The sequence below is a fragment of the Anopheles aquasalis genome, chromosome 2 (genome assembly GCF_943734665.1).
Source record: "Anopheles aquasalis chromosome 2, idAnoAquaMG_Q_19, whole genome shotgun sequence".
Taxonomy (NCBI): domain Eukaryota; kingdom Metazoa; phylum Arthropoda; class Insecta; order Diptera; family Culicidae; genus Anopheles; species Anopheles aquasalis.
The window spans coordinates 39,550,001-39,567,381 of record NC_064877.1 but is presented as its reverse complement, the minus strand read 5'-3'; the positions used below and the strand labels follow the sequence as shown (position 1 = coordinate 39,567,381).

General features: G+C 51.4%; 3 protein-coding genes across 3 annotated transcripts in view; 2 read left to right on the top strand and 1 right to left on the bottom strand.

The window, feature by feature from the left end:
• Positions 1-2,790: 2,790 nt before the first annotated feature.
• On the top strand, positions 2,791-9,841 carry LOC126574901 (uncharacterized). Its single transcript, XM_050235317.1, has 3 exons — positions 2,791-2,797; positions 8,459-8,843; positions 8,933-9,841. Exons 1-3 carry the CDS (start codon positions 2,791-2,793, stop codon positions 9,696-9,698), a joined length of 1,158 nt encoding a protein of 385 aa, XP_050091274.1. The 3' UTR covers positions 9,699-9,841.
• Positions 9,842-13,764: 3,923 nt separating this feature from the next.
• LOC126572365 (uncharacterized) lies at positions 13,765-15,295 on the top strand. The gene is made up of 3 exons (XM_050231608.1): positions 13,765-13,875; positions 13,987-14,171; positions 14,698-15,295. Exons 1-3 carry the CDS (start codon positions 13,765-13,767, stop codon positions 15,293-15,295), a joined length of 894 nt encoding a protein of 297 aa, XP_050087565.1.
• A 1,939-nt stretch (positions 15,296-17,234) lies between these two features.
• LOC126574892 (uncharacterized) overlaps positions 17,235-17,381 on the bottom strand; it is a 1,173-nt gene continuing 1,026 nt past the window's right edge. The window contains exon 3 of the mRNA XM_050235306.1: positions 17,235-17,381. This exon is cut by the window's right edge and continues 226 nt beyond it. Coding sequence (XP_050091263.1) covers positions 17,235-17,381 — 147 coding nt within the window.

The following is a 17,381-nucleotide window of genomic DNA, read 5'->3' as shown; positions in this document are numbered from 1 at the left end:
TCATTTGTTGTTGATTGGTTCACGATGAGAGTAATTCCTGTACGCTTTCCTATACTAAAAGCGTCGAAAAGCTTCAAACCACTATAAAGTATCAACGAGTAATCGCAGCAAAAAGCGCAATAAACTTGGCAGACAAGCAGCGCAGCATTAAAAAAACGAACGGTAATTTGCTTGTCTCAATTAAGTCAAGCGAATCCAGTGACTGCGGTGCTGCTGGCGCCTCCGATACGGCATCTGCATAAATTCCATCTTCCCCGGTGGCAATCACTTCTTTAAGAAAGCATGCCAGAAGAAAAGATGAACGACCCAACATAATCATCCCATAAAACTGTGCCACCAAATTAAATGGTATCCATTTTCGGCACACCGAGAAGCGACCAAATGGAAACCCCGAAAGCGAAACGCCACGTCCACTATCGCTTCCCCCCCCCCCGGGGGAGGCCGGGCGGGTGTTGGATGGCTTTTCATTTCATCCAGCTGTCCATCGGACGAGACGGACCAGAACAACCAGTAGGTGCCGCTCTAGGTTCTTTATTTTGTCCGTTGATCCGTGGTGGACACCCCGACCCCGAACCCGACCCCGATCGGTTGCGCTGGCTGTGATTTGCGTTTCAGGGGTTGAGATCCCGACGGGAGCAACGATTGGATTTCAACCGGCGCTACTCTCTGGTGGATAATCTCGCCGGGTACGGGTGCTCCGAACTTTGCCAATCAATTGGTTCCGATGTGTTCCGATGGAAGCCGTTTTCGGCATTTGATTGGATAAGCACTGGATCGGAATTGATATCAGTAGGTGCCTAGCCTGTGAAGCAGATCCTTTTGCCAGATAACGAAGAATCGATCACCTCTCCGCCACTGCTCCGCCACTGCTCCGCCACTGCTAGTTCTGTTCTCATTTTGATTGCGGACGATGTCTGTTTTATTTGCTTTATCATCCGCATTCCCTACACATGAATTCACAATCCGCTTTTGCTCAAGTCTCATGAGGGGAAGTCGCAGAAATGAAAGCCAAAACCACTTCCATTTGTTCCCGTTGTTCTGGCCGATGTTGGAAGCAGCAAATTGATACTCGAACCTCGCAGCATGTTTTATGCCGCAGTCTAGCTTAAGGCGTACGTAAGAGTTACCTGGGTTTAATGCGCCTCCATCTCGGTCGATTGAAGCGGTACTTCTCTCGATGCGCTCCGGCACCTCACCAACACCAATGGCGCGGGGGTCCATGATGTAATCAACAATCCTCCCCGTGTGGGGGGCCCGACCGTGCTGGGTATATCCATCGTTTTGCAAGACCAAAACAAAGCGAAGGCTTATGGTTGCCGCCGGTGAGCCGGATCTCGTATCGAGCGTAGTAGAAGGGATGGCTCGCGTGAAGGCTCTTCGGTTCTTGATTGGACTGGGCCGGACCGGGCCCGGCCGGGAAAATCCCGGACATGAGTCCATTCACCCATTGACCCAGTGCTCCTACACTGTATCTTACCAACCCATCGCTCGTGTATGCGTGCGCTGTTGTGGCTGTGAAGTGATTCACGCGTTTGCGTTACCGCAGACTGATGATGTCGACGCAGAGCATTGGCAAGGAGTCTGCAGCACCGGTGTTCAACCGGAGGTACGCTTCGAGTAATGTTTGCGTTTTGGTCTGCATTGCATAATATGTCTTGGGTTTCCCCTCCTTTCCTCGATCCTCGCGAACGCCTGAGACACATGGCAGAGCAACACGGAACCCGTTTTTGTCTAGCATTTGATGGTCGAAGGGAGAGAAAAAAAAGGGAAAGAGATCGACGGTCACACTTACTGGTACCCCTGGTGTTCCCTGCTTTCTCATCGTGTGACATTGGCCGATGCCGTCCATTGACTGTTGGTTATGCAAGCACAGCGCGTCAAATGCTTTCACGCCAAACAATCTGGCAATACCGCCCCCGTGCTAGAGGACAAATGCCGGGCTCCTGATCCTGATTAAAAAAAGAAGAACTTTTCGATTCAATCTGGAAGCGGTGGAAAAGTTATTCTTATCTGCGGTGCGATAAATCCACACAGAACGACAGAAGTGAAAGACAACCCACTCCTTCTCGATGAAGGGCGCTGTGATACTTTTCATGAATAATAACGCGATCCGAGGGAGACCGATGGTATCCTTTCTTTTTTTTCTTTCTTCTCGGACTGTTTGTGGCCAATTCTCGATCCTCCCTTGCTGGTGGCAGGCAGCGCCATCATATATCGTGTCCGAATGTCAATCAAGTGCCTTCACCACAGGACATCTGCTAGGGTTCCCTCGCATTCCGACGTGCGGTAACGCTGCTTAAATTCAATTTCATTTCATGCATTTCGTTTTATTTTCGCCAAAGTCCCCCCCCCCCCCTCAAAGAGAGAGGAAGGCAACAAATCAATGCAAAAAGGAGATACGAATTGATGGGGAATAAATTAACATTCAAATTAGCAGCTGAGCCTCTCCGTATGTAAGTATGTCAGTAACAATCGGGGAATCGGGATCCGCTGGCTACCGAACTTACGAGCAAGTTTATTGCGAGAATCGAAATCAATCAGTTGTCCCGATCCGGATCCGATTCACAGAAAGCTAATCGAATTTTTCTTTGCGAGAAGTTTCTGCCCTGGTTCCGGGATCGCAGGGACGAATCAAAGTCCCGGTAACTCAATTTAGGCTTGTTTTGTGACCTGACAGCACGGACTCTCGGGATCGATGAATCACTGCAGACACACCGATGGCGATGGCGATGGATGACGTCCACTGGCAACCACCATCACCACCACCGTCACGATTCGCGATTGACCCAAATGACTGGTAAGCACATCCTGAAGCACCGCTCAATCCCAAAACAGAACCTTGAACAGACCTCCACCTCCAGTGAGCTTCAGGTTCGCGTCCTAGCACAAGCAACAACCAGTGCAGCAGTGGAAAACCCATCCTAAAAAAAGCCACCCACATTGGAAAGGGGGGGTGCTGCCGGGGATGGTCATATAAAACCGAATGGCGGTACCTTTCGACCACTCAGTTCCACTTTCGCTCTCGTTCGAGCAGTCGTGCCCGTTGTGCCGCATCCACCGTGCCTTACCTCCCCGCAAGGGATCACAATTCAGGTGAGAAGCGTCGTAGAGCGAGACATTGAGCAGTTTTTTTTTCCTGCTAGGCTTTGGGAGTTCATTTAATATCGGTGCAGAGAAAAGGGATTAGTATGTGTTTCGTCCAGCTGCTGCGCATTAATATTGTGCCCGAGCGCATGGTGCATGATAGGAACCGAACCGAGCATAATGAAAATCAAATATTTAGAAGAAGCAGCACCATAAGCCGGACACAATATTGGCCCGAACCGATTCCGAAGCGTATCGTGCCACCGTTGTTGCGGACGGTGTGGTGAAAAGCGTCCAGCTCGGGCAGTGGAAAGCAAATCTTAAGCCACCCGGAAGGAAGAAATGACGCGAAGGTTGGCCTCGTACAAAATTGACCAGAAAAGAGAGAAAAAAAAACCAAACAGCGGGAGCGGCAAGGTGGGGGCCAAGATTGATAGCAAAGACGTGACCTTTCCTTTTCCGTTCGACCCTTCTCGTTCGACGATCTCTCGACGGCCCTCACTCTCTCTCTCTCTGGTGGCTGGTCTGGTCTGGGTGAAGAAGATTACGAGTTTCAAGCAGTTTCCAGCGCGGTCGAGTCGAGGCACCGGCAGGTTGCGACCGTTTGCTACATTCCTCCCCCCCCATCGTCCACTTGGCCATTTCGTCGCTCGATAGCTTATGCTGTTGGCGGATAATTAATTTCATCACTAGCCTCTAGCCCACTCCTCGGAGCCAAGGAGACAGTTTTCAACTTGGGCACGCGGCTTCGGTAAACACGCGCCAAACGCCGGTAATCCGCCGGGCCTGTGACTCTGGGGGTCGACTCTGGCAACCGGTGGCCAGTGGTTGTGGTGAATTTGAAGTACCGCGTGCGCTCGGCCTTCGGATCGAGAGTTTTGTCTTTTTTTTTATACGATCGTTAAATTTATTAGCTTTTAATAAATTGTGACAGGCGCACCATTTCTCGGGCTTTGGCAGTATATTACGGGCATCGGTCCTTTGGCCATCCTTCGGTCCCCGGGAAGGAGCTACACGAGGAGCACTTCAATCTTCTGGCCTGGCATTGAGGGTGCTGTTTGAACATCAGCCTCCATCTTGTAACCACCGAAAAAAGGGCAGCGGTAGAAGGTTTTTTTTTTGTTATTGAATTTTCTTAAATGAGGCCCCTGCTTAGCCGCACTCGGATGACCCTTCGCTGGCACCACGGTGTTGACCCTTTTCGCTCACCCCAACCGACCGGGTTTGATGGATTGTGCGGACGGGCGATCAAATATTCAAGTCATGCCCTGGACCTAGACCATCGCAGTCACTGAAACAACATCGATGGCATCGATGGCCTAGTGGACGGATAGAAAAGGTATGAATCAATACAGTAAATAGGACAAACTGACCCCCCTCCGCACCACCCTTCGGCCGCTCGATGTTCACGCGGAATCGTGTCAGAAAGGGTGGGAATGGGAGTGAGCATCGTAACGGTGTCACGGCACAGAGTGGCCCAGATGGAAGCGTCCTCAGGTACACGTAATCAAGGCGTGTAGTGTGCGCACATATTACGCCACAGCTGCCATCACTGCAAGGTCAGCACATGCCATCAGGCCAGTCCTTGGCTGATTGCGTTTGCCAGAAGCTCACTGGCAGCTGCCATGTTCCGCGAAATGTCCGCCTCAAAGGTACTCACCGGTCATGTGGGCGATACAGATGATTTGATTACATCGACATCAGAATGTAATCGGAATGTTAGCTTCTACGAATGTCACACAATGTCTAAAGCCATAGCCTTGCAACAGGCGGCCGGTGCAATTTTTCGTTCTGCACAAGCACAGCACGTGTCCACGGTGGCTCCAATGGCAATGTTTCGATCTACTAGCGACTCTATTCAAATGGTATTTAGTACTTCTGTACAAATGAAGCACTACATCATTATGCAAAGGGAATTACAAGGGAGCGCTTACATTGCGTTGATTGAATTCGACACAGGAATTGAGAAGAGCTCATTTGATGGTGAGTAGTTCTACGACTTCAATGGCGGCTCCTGTTTGATCATTTTCAGATGACTACCAAAATGAAGCCTTCTGCCGAAACCGCTCTAGATGATCAATTAGAACAGAGCGCAAACCGGACATTCATTTGACATTTGACATCGGAATGCCGAACCACGTTGCACGTTGCTATGGCAACTGGGCGTCCATTATTTTCATCTTTTGCTCCCCTTTGTGTCTCGCGTTCGGATGAGCGAATAATTGCGAAAGAGATCCCAATGTAATTACGGGAGCGGCAGGCATCACATCACTATCACCTCTTGCACCCAGGGCATGCAGTGGCAGTCACGTTGCGATTACGGAATCAGATTGGAACCAGTTTTCTCGAACGAAAGAGCAACCCTCCGGGAGACGATTCCAAAGTGCAGCGAACCGGCACAAACGGCCACCGGCGGTAGTAGCTCCAGCTCAGGGTCGAGCAGATTTGCGCCGGCATTCGCGAAGAGAATCACACGTACGCACAAACGCACCCACCCATGTGTGGTGTGGGGAAACCAATGGAAGCAAACAACAATGCCAAGCATTTCACCGGCCACTGACGGGCCCGGGTTGCTGACTCACCGGCCACTACTTTGCCGGCAGCCCGGGTCCGCCGGTTTGTGATGATGATGATTCCTTTCTCTTCGTCAGCTCAACCAGATGCCCCACTCTTGCTCACTCGTCTGGCTCTCTCTCTCCGTCTCTCCATCTCTCTATCATGCTCTCTGCATGCTAACATACACAGACAGACACGATCGAATGATCACGGGGAGCAGACAACGGCGGTGCCGTTGCTTAACCACAACACAACAGGACAGCGGGACCCAGGGTAACGGTGGCCACTCGTGAGGTCTTAGTGTGGCGGTTCAGTTCACGTTCGCACACCTTGTCGGGCGCAGAGGTCGTGCATCGTGTTCCGCTTGGTGTGTAGTAATCCTGATAGTAGTAAAGGGTTAATCCCGAGTCCACTGACTCGATCGCACGTTCCGGCAATGCCAGCATAAGTGATAAGCTGGTTGTGACGTGACAACGGAGGGTGAATCAGCGCGACAGCAGGAGGTCAGAATCCGTCCGTGGCCACCGTTCAAAACGGATGACAATTCGAAAGTGAGTGAGCGAGTGAGTGAAAGTGTCGACCAGCCCCCCTTCCCCCCCCCCCCCCTCCCCGTTCACCTACACCGGTACTACGCTCCCGGTAAATGAACCTCCTCCAGTGGGATCAGTGGCCAGGGTGTTGTGTACAGTAGAACAGCTGGAAGGAGCTGTTTTTTCGGTCCCTTTTTTTCGAAACGAATTTTACACCGTAATTCATATCAGGACGCTGGCTTTGGAGCGAAAGTGATGTACGCACGAAACGATTCACGCTTCAATCGTCGTTGCGCGACTGAGTTTTTGATCCGAGCTTTCGATGTGCGCTCTCACTTCCCCTGCAACTGCCAGCGGTGATAGCACGAGGGTGTTTTTAAAGAGTTTATTTCTGATGTTGAAATTTGAATAGCAACACACCCCATGGCGGCTGCCACACACGAACGCGACTTGAGAACGTTGGGTGGATGGTTGGAATTCCAATTTTTCGGTAACACGATTCCACCTCGAGACACGAAAACTCAAACAACCAACTCCAACGCACCTCCGTTTCCACCCGGTCTCGCCACGCCGCGTATTTGTGTTTCATTTCTCGCTAAAGTGTGTTTACTTTCATCTTTGAAAAAAGAAATGGCGCTCTGGAGCCGGTGTTGCGCTTGGGAGTTCTGCAGCATCTCAACCGGTTACCGGGGGAGCGAATCTCGTGCCTTACTCGAGGTGATTCACGACATTTGAGTCAGTGCGTATGCGTGTGCATGTGTGTGTTGGGCCAGTCACTTGATGACGATTCCATGGAAAACGAAAACGGGTTCCCGGAGCGAATTATGTCACACGTGACCGTTTGGTTTGCTTTTGCGACGCTGTGCGTTGTCCTCCTTCCAGCCAGCCAGCAAGCAAAACTTGAAAGAGAATTAAGAAGTGTGCCACGACGTTCAGGTCGACGCCGGTCGATGCATCGGTTATTGATGAACACGAACCAAAGCAATACACAGTATCAATCTCTTCCGAGAGATTGTAGCGAAAGACAGATGTGCGCCGCTTAGCGAACGTCTCAACTTTCGAGTTCCGAGTTCAGAGACAAGGTTTACACGAAACGGTGTTACACTTCGCTAGACATTGGCCGCTTGTCCGCCCCGGTCGCTCTCACTCCGTGTGGCGTGATTTCGATTCGATGTATCTGCGATGTATTTCAGTGCCATGTTTGCTGGCGTCCTGGCGTCCGAATGCAATCACGCGTCACTGCTCGCGACGCCATTGCACAACCGCACACGGGCCTCCAGATTCCGCTTCATTTGGACGACTCCTTCTCCAACTGCTCCTCCTCCTCGTGCTCTGCTCTGCTCACTGGCACACAATCGACGTGTATTCGACGCACCTACTAATTGCTGGTGTGCAGTGAAATCTTGCAACAATCTTTGGCCACTCTCTACGCGGTAGCTTCACCGTTGATTAACCGTCGGACGAACGAACGGTTTCGTTTCTACGGTCACGTCCTCGTTGATGATTTAGCCTCCGGAATCAGTGCCCCTTCCCCCACGTTTTTTGCGGCCATACAACACTCGGCGATGGCGACACGAATTTCGATAAAGGCATCGAATGTAGAGGAACTTTCGGGTGAAATGTGGCTGGGCCGATCGCTACCGGGGAGTGTTACGCTTATCGGAATGCGTCATGGATGATGCGATCGGACTGACATTGAGTGCACGTGCAACGCTGCGTATCGGTGGAGATGGGTGGGGTGAACATTGAAAGCGAGATCGTGATCGTTGTGGCCGCTTCTCGCTCCAACGTGGTGCAAAAAAGGGTAACTCCAAGCCACGCCGAGGTGAAAGACGGTAGCGTAGCGTGCTGCCGGTGATGGAATTCCGTGGCCGTGGCGTGGCGTAGGCCGAGGCGAAAGAGATGCATGAGTGACACCGTGAAAGGGTGGGGGGGATGATGACCACCGAGATTGTGCCGAGCGAGCTGACCAGTTTCGATGAAGCGTAGACCGCGAGCGCACACGCGATCACAAAGGAGAGCGAACGAGAAAAGGAGAGAGAGAGAGAGAGAGAGAGAGAGAGAGAGAGAGAGAGAGAGAGAGAGTTGTGATCCATTTTCATTCCGGCCAACCGGGCTGGTGGCCAACTAGTGGCCTCTTTAAAGGGAACTGGATCGTTCATCCGAGCTGATACGGACCAAATATCTAAACACGCACCCTCGAGCACCACTTGAAAGCTCGCTATCGCCAACAGCAGCGTCGCGTGTTCCCCATGTGCTTACCGGGTTCGTCTTCTGTTTACTTCCAGAAATGGGATTCTTCGGGCAGCAAGAGAAGCAGCAGCGGCGTCCTGCTAGGACCGATCGATCGTCACAGTCGTTCGGGTATGTGATAGTGCTGGCCGTGTTGGTACTCGGTTGCTTCGTCGATCCCGGCCACCAGGAGGGCATTAAGCTGCCAGATCAAACCTCAAACCCACCGTCGGCCAGTGCACCATCGAGCGGTCCGGCTGTCGGTGAAGAACGGCGCCAGGGTAAGCATCTGCTGGACTTTATCGGTCTCGGTACCGGTGGTAACGTGGATCCGTACCTGGCCCGCACCAATGCCCAGTGTTTGAACGGAGAGCTAGCCGATTGCTTCAAATCACAGGCCCTCAACACGTTCAGTGAGTTCTTTGAACAGGAACAGTACCAGTAAGTACCACGGTGCCCATGCCCATTGTGCTGCATCTTCCGCACCTTAAACCCTTGCACTAAAACGCTTCCTCTTGACTCCTTGACAGACTCACCAGTGATGCGCGGATTGTGCGACTTCCGGAGACACAGCTACGTTCGCTGCAGCAGGAAGGTTACGAGTATGTCGGAGAATCGCGCCATTCCGATTCGGAGTGGGAACTGATGTACAAGTATGCGCTGCGGCGGCTCGAACGCTTCGTCAAATCGACGGCACTGGAGTTCCAGATACCGGATGAGATCACGGAGGAGGGTCGCTACTCGGCACGTTTCATCGATGAAATTTCGGACGAGATTGACGTGATCGAGGACAAGAAGGCACCGCTGTTTACGCGCCATCGGCTGAAGAAGATCTTTATTCCGCTGCTGCTGATCCTGAAGGTGTTCAAGCTGAAGCTGTTGCTCTTCCTGCCCGTCATTCTGGGGTTGGCCAGCTTTAAGAAGCTGCTCGGTTTCCTGGCCATCATCATACCGGGTGTGATCGGGTATCTGAAGCTGTTCAAGCCACACCAGAGCTGCTGCACCAACGATATCTTCTCGGGAGGGTTCCAGCCACCACACTACTCACCGCAGGGACTCGGTTCGATTGGCTACAGCCCGTATAAGGAGTACGCCAGTGGACCGGCGGGGCACTACGGTCGACCGTCGGGGCCGTCAGACGTCAGCTATGCCTCGCCGTACGGCAACTACTACCGTGACGCAGGTCGACCGGACATTAAGGGTGGAAGCGTGAAGTTTGGGGATGATTTGGCCTATCAAGGATACTCCGAGTACCGGGGTGCGACCGGGGCTAAGGATGTTAAGGCGGAGAATTAGAGAAACGAATTCAAAGGTCCGGAATGCGAACGAACGATGCGATAGGTGCTTTAACGAGGCCTTTATTGTGTCTAGTACTCTTGAGTGTATGTGCCTGTATGTATGTATGCGTGTCAGTGAATAATTTATGTAAAAAGCGTGCCACCCCGGGGGCGAATTAGTGTAAATATTTAATGTACTTTAAATAAAGACCAACGCCACATCACAATCGCGAAAGAGAGGCGGATAACTTTAGTTAATGGTCCGTCGAGTGGTAACTAACGATCTGCTTCCTATCAGAACACCAGCTCGAACCTGCAGTTGAGGCAGAAGCACGATTCGGTTGCATGGAAACGGTAAAACAGTGGGCGACGCTTATATCAACTTTAATTACTCTCGCGAACATGGCGGATCGCTGTACATGGAGCATGGTTTCGGGTTTATTCTAATGAATCCTGAAGCATCCAGCTAGTATCCAGCAATGTTGTTTTAAGTTGAATTACGTTACAAAACTGGCAGCAGAGTGTCCGCGATGTTTAAAAGACACTTTAGCATCAGTTTCGGTTTGCTGGAATGGCAGCTTTTATCGTTAGAAGCGAAGATTTTTTTCGATATTCATTCTGAGAATCGAGATGAAAGTTGAAGCTTTACCTATCAATATTTCGAATTTATTGCGCTGTATTGACATGATAAAAAATGCAAAATTGCAATCGCACACTGTACACAATCACAGTCCAAATGAATATAGTGGATAAAATTCGATCTGAAATCGCTATCTGGAATTGATTTCAACATCAAATAAATTGCGTTCTTCTCTCGAATGAATTCGCGCATCGTTACTTCACAGCAAACACATGCACCGATCACACAGTAAAGGGTGCCTCACCGTCGCGTTGAAGGTCCCATTTACAGTCAGGGTTTTCCCCCGTTTTTTTTTACAACGAAAAATGAGCTCACGTACTCACGTAGCTTCCACGAATCTTCCCCATTGCGCTACAAATCTCGATCGGAACGGTATCGAAGCGGAAAACGAAAAAAAAAAACATAATCAAAGCGTTAATTCAGGACGTGATGCATCGCAAACTGGCGTCGCGCCATCGCCTGATGGTGGGGCCCGGTGGGTGGAGCAAGGTGGAGCAAGAAAACAATCGATCCCGGGGGCAAATGACGCGAATGATGACTCCTTAACCCGCATTCGGTCGAGGATTTATGAGATGATGTTTTTTTTTCACTCCGTTGCCTCCCGTTGGAGTCCCTTTTCTTCCTGCTTTTTGCTTGACTTTCGTTATCGGATCCGTTCGAGGATCCCGTGCATGAAAACTCGCAGCGGAAGAAACACGAAACCACCCTTCATTATCCGGGAATCGTATTTCCTTTTCGCTAACATCGATATTGAATATCGGGTCGCCGTCGACCGCCGCCACGGTGCCCGAATATTCATCTTCTCTTGCCAGGAACTCAGGGATCGGGAACCGCAAAACCTCTCCATCGATACGCATCGCCAAATAATGACGACCAGCGACGACCGACGACCGACGACCGCTAAATCAATCAGTCGAAAAGCTCGATTCCTCGCGCCCTTCTCGTGCGTAGTCCTTGTTTGCGCTTTATTGGCTACAGCACCACTCCAGCGTCGGTTGACTCTTGCGCTGGTTTTCCTTTCTATCGCTTGCTCGTTAAGGAAGGAAGCTCAAACCATTTCCCTCGACCCGGGCGATGGGCGATGGGCGACGATGATTGAACGGTTAAGACGCTGGCCGCATCACCGAAAGGGAACATGCCCGGCAACATTCTGCAAAGTGCGTCGTTTCCGGCGATGCTACGTACATTATCACTCTCCCTCGGTCGCACGACCACCATCATCTTTGTCATCATCATCATCATCATCATCATCATCATGGTCATGCTGCACACCCTTTGTTCGAGCGCAACGGGGTCTCGATTGCCACCCCTCAGGGTGCAGCAACGCACCCATGGCGAGCATAAAAATCGTGATTTATCAATGAAAGCTGCGCTGGCCCTTTTCGGTCGGTACCGGAGAGTCCGGTTTTGTGGCCGGGTGGCGCTGAAGACGGCGGAGACTGAAGTGGAGGGTCCCTTCGCAGTTCTCCCTGATACGCGACCGCGGGAATGTGTGCTGTCCGCTCGAGTACCGTTTCTCAGACGACAAAACAGCACAGTGGCTGAGCTGAGCCGTGCGCTTGCGATAGGACGCTTCGCGATCTCGAAGATAAAAAGAAGAATCGTTAAGCATCGCCACCACTTCTTCGCTTTCGTCTTTTACCGATAGAGGATAGTTGGATTGGGGGGGGGGGGGGGGGGGTTGTCGCACAATGTGTCACCCCCGTAGGGTGTAGCTCACGGGGTCGCTGCAGGATGACAAAAAGGCGGCATGGAATTTTATCCCTTTCCTCTGGCCAGTTTTTAGCACAAGCAAGCATAACAAGCGAACCGGACGAGCACACATAAATGAGTGATGATGCTGCCGGTACTCCTCCTCCTGGTTGTCAGCCTCGATCAAGCGGTTCCCGGTCAATGCAATGGTCCTTCGTGGAAAGGAGTAGCGTCCGGATTTTATGCTGGTCATAAAAAAAAAACACGCGCAGCGAGTATGCTCGAGTGTCCTCTACGATCAGAAGTGGTGCTTGCTGTAACGGATTTACTTACGAAATTTGTGACAAATCACGAGCATCGCATCCGGCAGCTTTAGAATACGCCCAGCCAAACGCTTTATCGCCCAAAATGCATGCTCCATAATGGCATTCAAATGGCCAATAAATTTCCACACAAAAAATCTTAAACCCCCACAGAATGGCCACTCTATGGCCGAACTCGTGCCTAAAAGGATCTCCCCCCCCGGGGGAGAGAAAAACATAAATTTCTTCCTTCAACGGATGGCACTTGATAGACCGCCCGCCCGCTTTACACTCATCGATGATCGGTGATGGGCGGTATAGCCGCAGGGTAAAGAGTGAAAAGCGTTTTCACTTGGCAAAAAGGAGTGTTTAATCGATGCTTGGGAATGGCTTTTGCTACATTGGAAAACCACTCCGCCCAGTGTACGCCTGTGTGTGTCTGTGTGTAGCACCAATAGAGCCGGTTGTGTGGTCGGGTGCATGGCCGTGGCTACCACCAACCCACCGGATGTGCCAAGTGGAAAGTGGTTTGACGCAACTCGTTGTGGTGGTGGTGGAAATGAAGTACCAGGACTGGTCGTTGCCTCCCGGCTTGGGCTGGGCCCCGGGTAGGGTCATTGCGTCTACGAAAGGAAAACACTCGGACATTTTCTAAACGAGTTCCCTAGTTGGGTGCCCTTTCGTCCACCAGCGGACGTTCCCAGCGTGTTCCCAGAATGTTTTCCCACTGGTGCGAGTGCCTCCATCCCAGCAGGCTACGCTACGCGGTGCGCGATCCGCGAGGACGAGTTGCGACGAGACGAGTTGCTCTTGGGTTGCTGCGATAGCAATTGCATTTCGTACGCGTCGTACCGCGAGCCATCTTCTCCCCATAAACAACCATCAATCGATGGAAGACGTGGGACGTGTGCGTGGTGGTGCGGTGCGGTACGGTGGACTCCAATCATGAGGCCAACGACAACAACCGCCTCCTGGAACCGGAGCCGCGGGGAGGGGAATGATGCTTTTTCCTGTCGCTCATTTAACCTACATCCGGCCCTTCGGTCCCGTGGCCTGCTGCTGCGAAGCAACGGCACGACCGGTGGAGAAGAAAAACCGGTAACGCTTGCTCCGTGGCATTGCAGGACCGAGACCGAGTCGCGGACGATGCTACCATCCGCTGATGGGGCATCCATTTCGCATCGCACCGCGAACCCCGGGTCTCTTATAAATAGGTGGCTCCGGAGGTGTGGCGTAGTTTTGCTTCGACACCGCCAAGAACAAGATGCACCAGTGATCACCATCCAGCACCGAAAGAGAGAGAGAGAGAGAGAGAGAGAGAGAAAGAGAGGTCGTGCCGAGACACAAAGTGTGAATTTACGTGCGTGAATCTGCGTGACACTTTTATCTTCGTTTATCCTATTTATCACTGTGTTTGATTCTGGCTATCGAGTTCCGTGTTTCCGTTCCGAATGGCGTTCATACGGTTAGTGTCGTTGAGCTGCAGCGTTCTGTTGCTGCTAATGGTGGTGCTGGTTGACGCCAATCCGGCCGTGGACAGTGGTAGTGTCGTGAATCATATGGTGAGCAACGGTTTTTTGGTTTGGGGTTGTTTTTTGCTGACCTGTCTGCGCCTATCAGCCTGCTAATCAAATCACCACGTTCCTTTCGTTCACTTCCTTTGCTGGCCTCAGGATGCGGACCACGGGACACTGAGCAAGGCGGCCCTCGAGGATAGCTTCATCCGAAAGCTGGGCAGCAAGTGCACGCAGAAGGATAACAGCTCGTGCGTGATGCTGAAGCTCGTTACCTACATGAACCGGATGCTGAAAAAGTCCACCATCAGCCTGGGCGAGAGCGTGGATCTGATGAAAACTCGGTAAGGCCGCGCGCCCGACAAAGGGAAATTATTGTGGACCGCTCTCTATGGTGATCGGTGTAATTTTCCATCAAATTATGCTGCACAGAGGAGAGGGCCATGCGCTGGGATGAGTGTGGCGCTATTTTTAGGTCTTTTCAATGAGGACCATCATACCTTAGGCCTTGAGCTGGCCTCCTATGGCGCACATATTGTTCGATTATGAAAAGGGACGTAATATGCTACACCATTACTCCTCTCGCTATGGCCAACAAACCTATTATTAGCTCTCATCTCGCAGTAGCTCCCATGCCGGCAAGGAACGGAATTCCCTTTCCCGGTATTGTGGTCCGGCAGATTCAATTCCAGCGTATTACACTGAAACGAATATTCATCCTGTTGTATCTAGCCCTGAAGCACATCCATTGTGGTATCGCTGGTCATTATTTGGTGCATTCCAATCTTGGAATTAATTTCTAGCTCCGATTAACATGACATGCTGCAATAGACAATTCACCGGTAATAAACATGTTGCTCCCCTTTGCAGAAGCGACGAGCAGCTGTCAACGGACTCGGACGAGGAGCTGTCGGTGCTGGCCCGCTCGAGCACCTCGGACGACCACAAGCTGAGCGTGATGGTGGCGGACAAAATCTGGCGCTTCATCCACAGCCGTAGTGTCAAGTGGCGTGCGGCTCGAGCAGCGGATGTTGTGGTCGCTTCCGGTGAAGGTGGCAAGCTGAACTTTGGCCTCTCGCTGGACACGCGTAAGTTGTTCGAGGAGGGCCGTGGCCGGTTGAAGCAGTACGCTCCGATCCTCGGTGCGGTCATCATGAAGGCCGTCCTAATCGGTGCGTTAGTGTTGAAGGGAGTGGCCCTGCTCGTCGGTAAAGCGCTGCTCGTCTCCAAGCTAGCCCTGGTGCTGGCCAGTGTGCTTGGGCTCAAGAAGTTGCTGCACAAAAAGTTCGTCACGTACGAGGTGATCGCTCATCCGCCCGAACCACACCATCACATCGACACGTACAGTTCCGGTTGGGCACGGGCTTTGGATGGGTTCGTTGAGTCGTTCTCGAATGAGCTCAATCGGCGGCTCATGCAATCGGATCCCCATGAGATGGCCTATCAGCAGCAGCAGCCGGCGCTGTAGAATCGCGACGCCCGCCCGTAGTACGTATCTTCTGAGTACCTGTAACTGTGTGTGTCTATCGTGGTGTTTTAAGACTTTTTCCACCTTTGCCAAATCTAACGCATCGAGAAACTCGGTCTGGGAAGCTTTTATTTTGAATAAAACTTATTTATTTTGTATTTATCACTACATCCGGTTCGAGGACAGCTCGTTATCGTTCAGCTTGTTTCCATAGCGTCATTTGCGTCTCCACAGGAATTGAGTAGGGTTGGTTGAATGCTTTGTTTATGTAAGTACTAGCTAGAGTGGTAGTTGAGATAGAAGGTGCGATATATTGCAGCAACTATTAATTTAATTCATTCCAGCCGGTCTAGCACTCTCAGAGATCGTATTGGTTGTTAGAGAATGGACTTCGAAAACTTTGCTCATGTCGTTCCATTATCTATACAGTTTTCCATTAATCTATCTAACTTATGCATGCTGCACTTAAAGATTGACTTCATCTGGCTCAGCGAACTGGTGCATGGGTCCAGAACAAACCGTAGAGCAAAGTGTAGATAGAAAAGCTGGAGCTCTAGCGCTCTGTTCATCTCAACTTTATTTCGATTGAAATATTCTTCACAGCAAATATGAGCGAGAGCCGATATATACCTTCTTTATTGTTGGTGGGCTTTGATCAGCAAAATACTTTCCTAACAGAGGACTACATACTTGAAACGATTCAATCTCATGTGTTTCCTGTGTTCACTGCGCTGCAAGCAAGGTGCATCACCAGCACAACAAAGGAAAGCAGGATCTACTAGAATGTACATAACGAGCAGATGAACCGACGAGATATCGAGCACCTGTAATTCCATCTTCTCAACTTTAACTTTAACATTGTGCTCTCATAACAGCTTGAAGCACTGGCAGATGATTGGCTTTCCCAGGAGCAAATTGATGCACTCCGTTCGTTCAAACTCACCTGTGATGTGGTGTGCTGGAAACCCTCGCCACAGAACCGCTAGCCACCGCTGAAACGCCTGACCAGATCCGGTGATTGCTTGACGGCACGAGCACCGGGTGTGCTGGCGTGTGCTGGCACGATAGCCTCCGGATGCAGCGAGGATGCATCGACCAATTTAACGTCTCGTTGACGCTCGGACTGGTGGCTCCGTTCCAGCATACTGATCATCATCATCATCATCATCATCATGAACTGCAACACCCTTCTTCAGCCTCTCAGACGGGCCAGTAGGCTAATTGATTCATAAACACTTTCCTCCCCCTGGCTGCGGACGGACGGGCGGACGGTCGGTTGGTTGGTTTCTCTTTTCCTGGCTTGCAAAGTCACGCGATCCCTCGGCATATTTGCATCCTCCTTCTGCTGTGCGCTTCTCGCTTGAATGCAACGCTGTCCGGGCTACCCCAAATAATGCTCGCCAGCACGGATATGCACATTCCAGACGCTGGACGGACCGACGCTGAACAGATCCCCGGTCTGGTCCGGTCCGGCTCGGTCTGCTGATGCTGTCACTAGGCCAGAAGCGTGGCTTTAGTGGGTCAACTCTCGCTTGTTCATTCGCCCTGGTTGGATGCTGCTTGCCATGCAAACGAGGACATCCCGGTACACCAGCTTGCCGGTTTCTTTCGAGTCACAAGCGCGCAAATAATGAAGGATAGGACCCGTTTGGTTTACAGCTTTTCGTCACAGATAATCAATAAATAAATAAATAATTTTATTTCCTTTCCTAAAACGGGGTAGGTGGGGAGGGGCAGAGAAGTTTTCTGGCGGACAATGGGAAAGCATAGCTGTGTGCGTGGCCTCACAGAGACCAGCAAGGATACTAAGGCGAGCGGATTACCGTTTCATTCATAGCCATGTCCGTTGTCCGATCCGCGGCTGATGGCGACCGGAAGACAAAGGGAACAGAAACAAATAATACAACAGTCGGGTGGGTGGGTGGGTGGTTTACGTGGCTCACAGGTACTTGGCGGCACCCTGCTGCTGCTGCAGTTGGTTAGTGGCGCTTGGGTAAAAGTCCTGCCGCTTGATCTTGCCACTGCCGGCGGTGAAGTGATGACGATCGGTACCGCTGGCCACCGAGACCGGTTGGGCGGGCGAGCT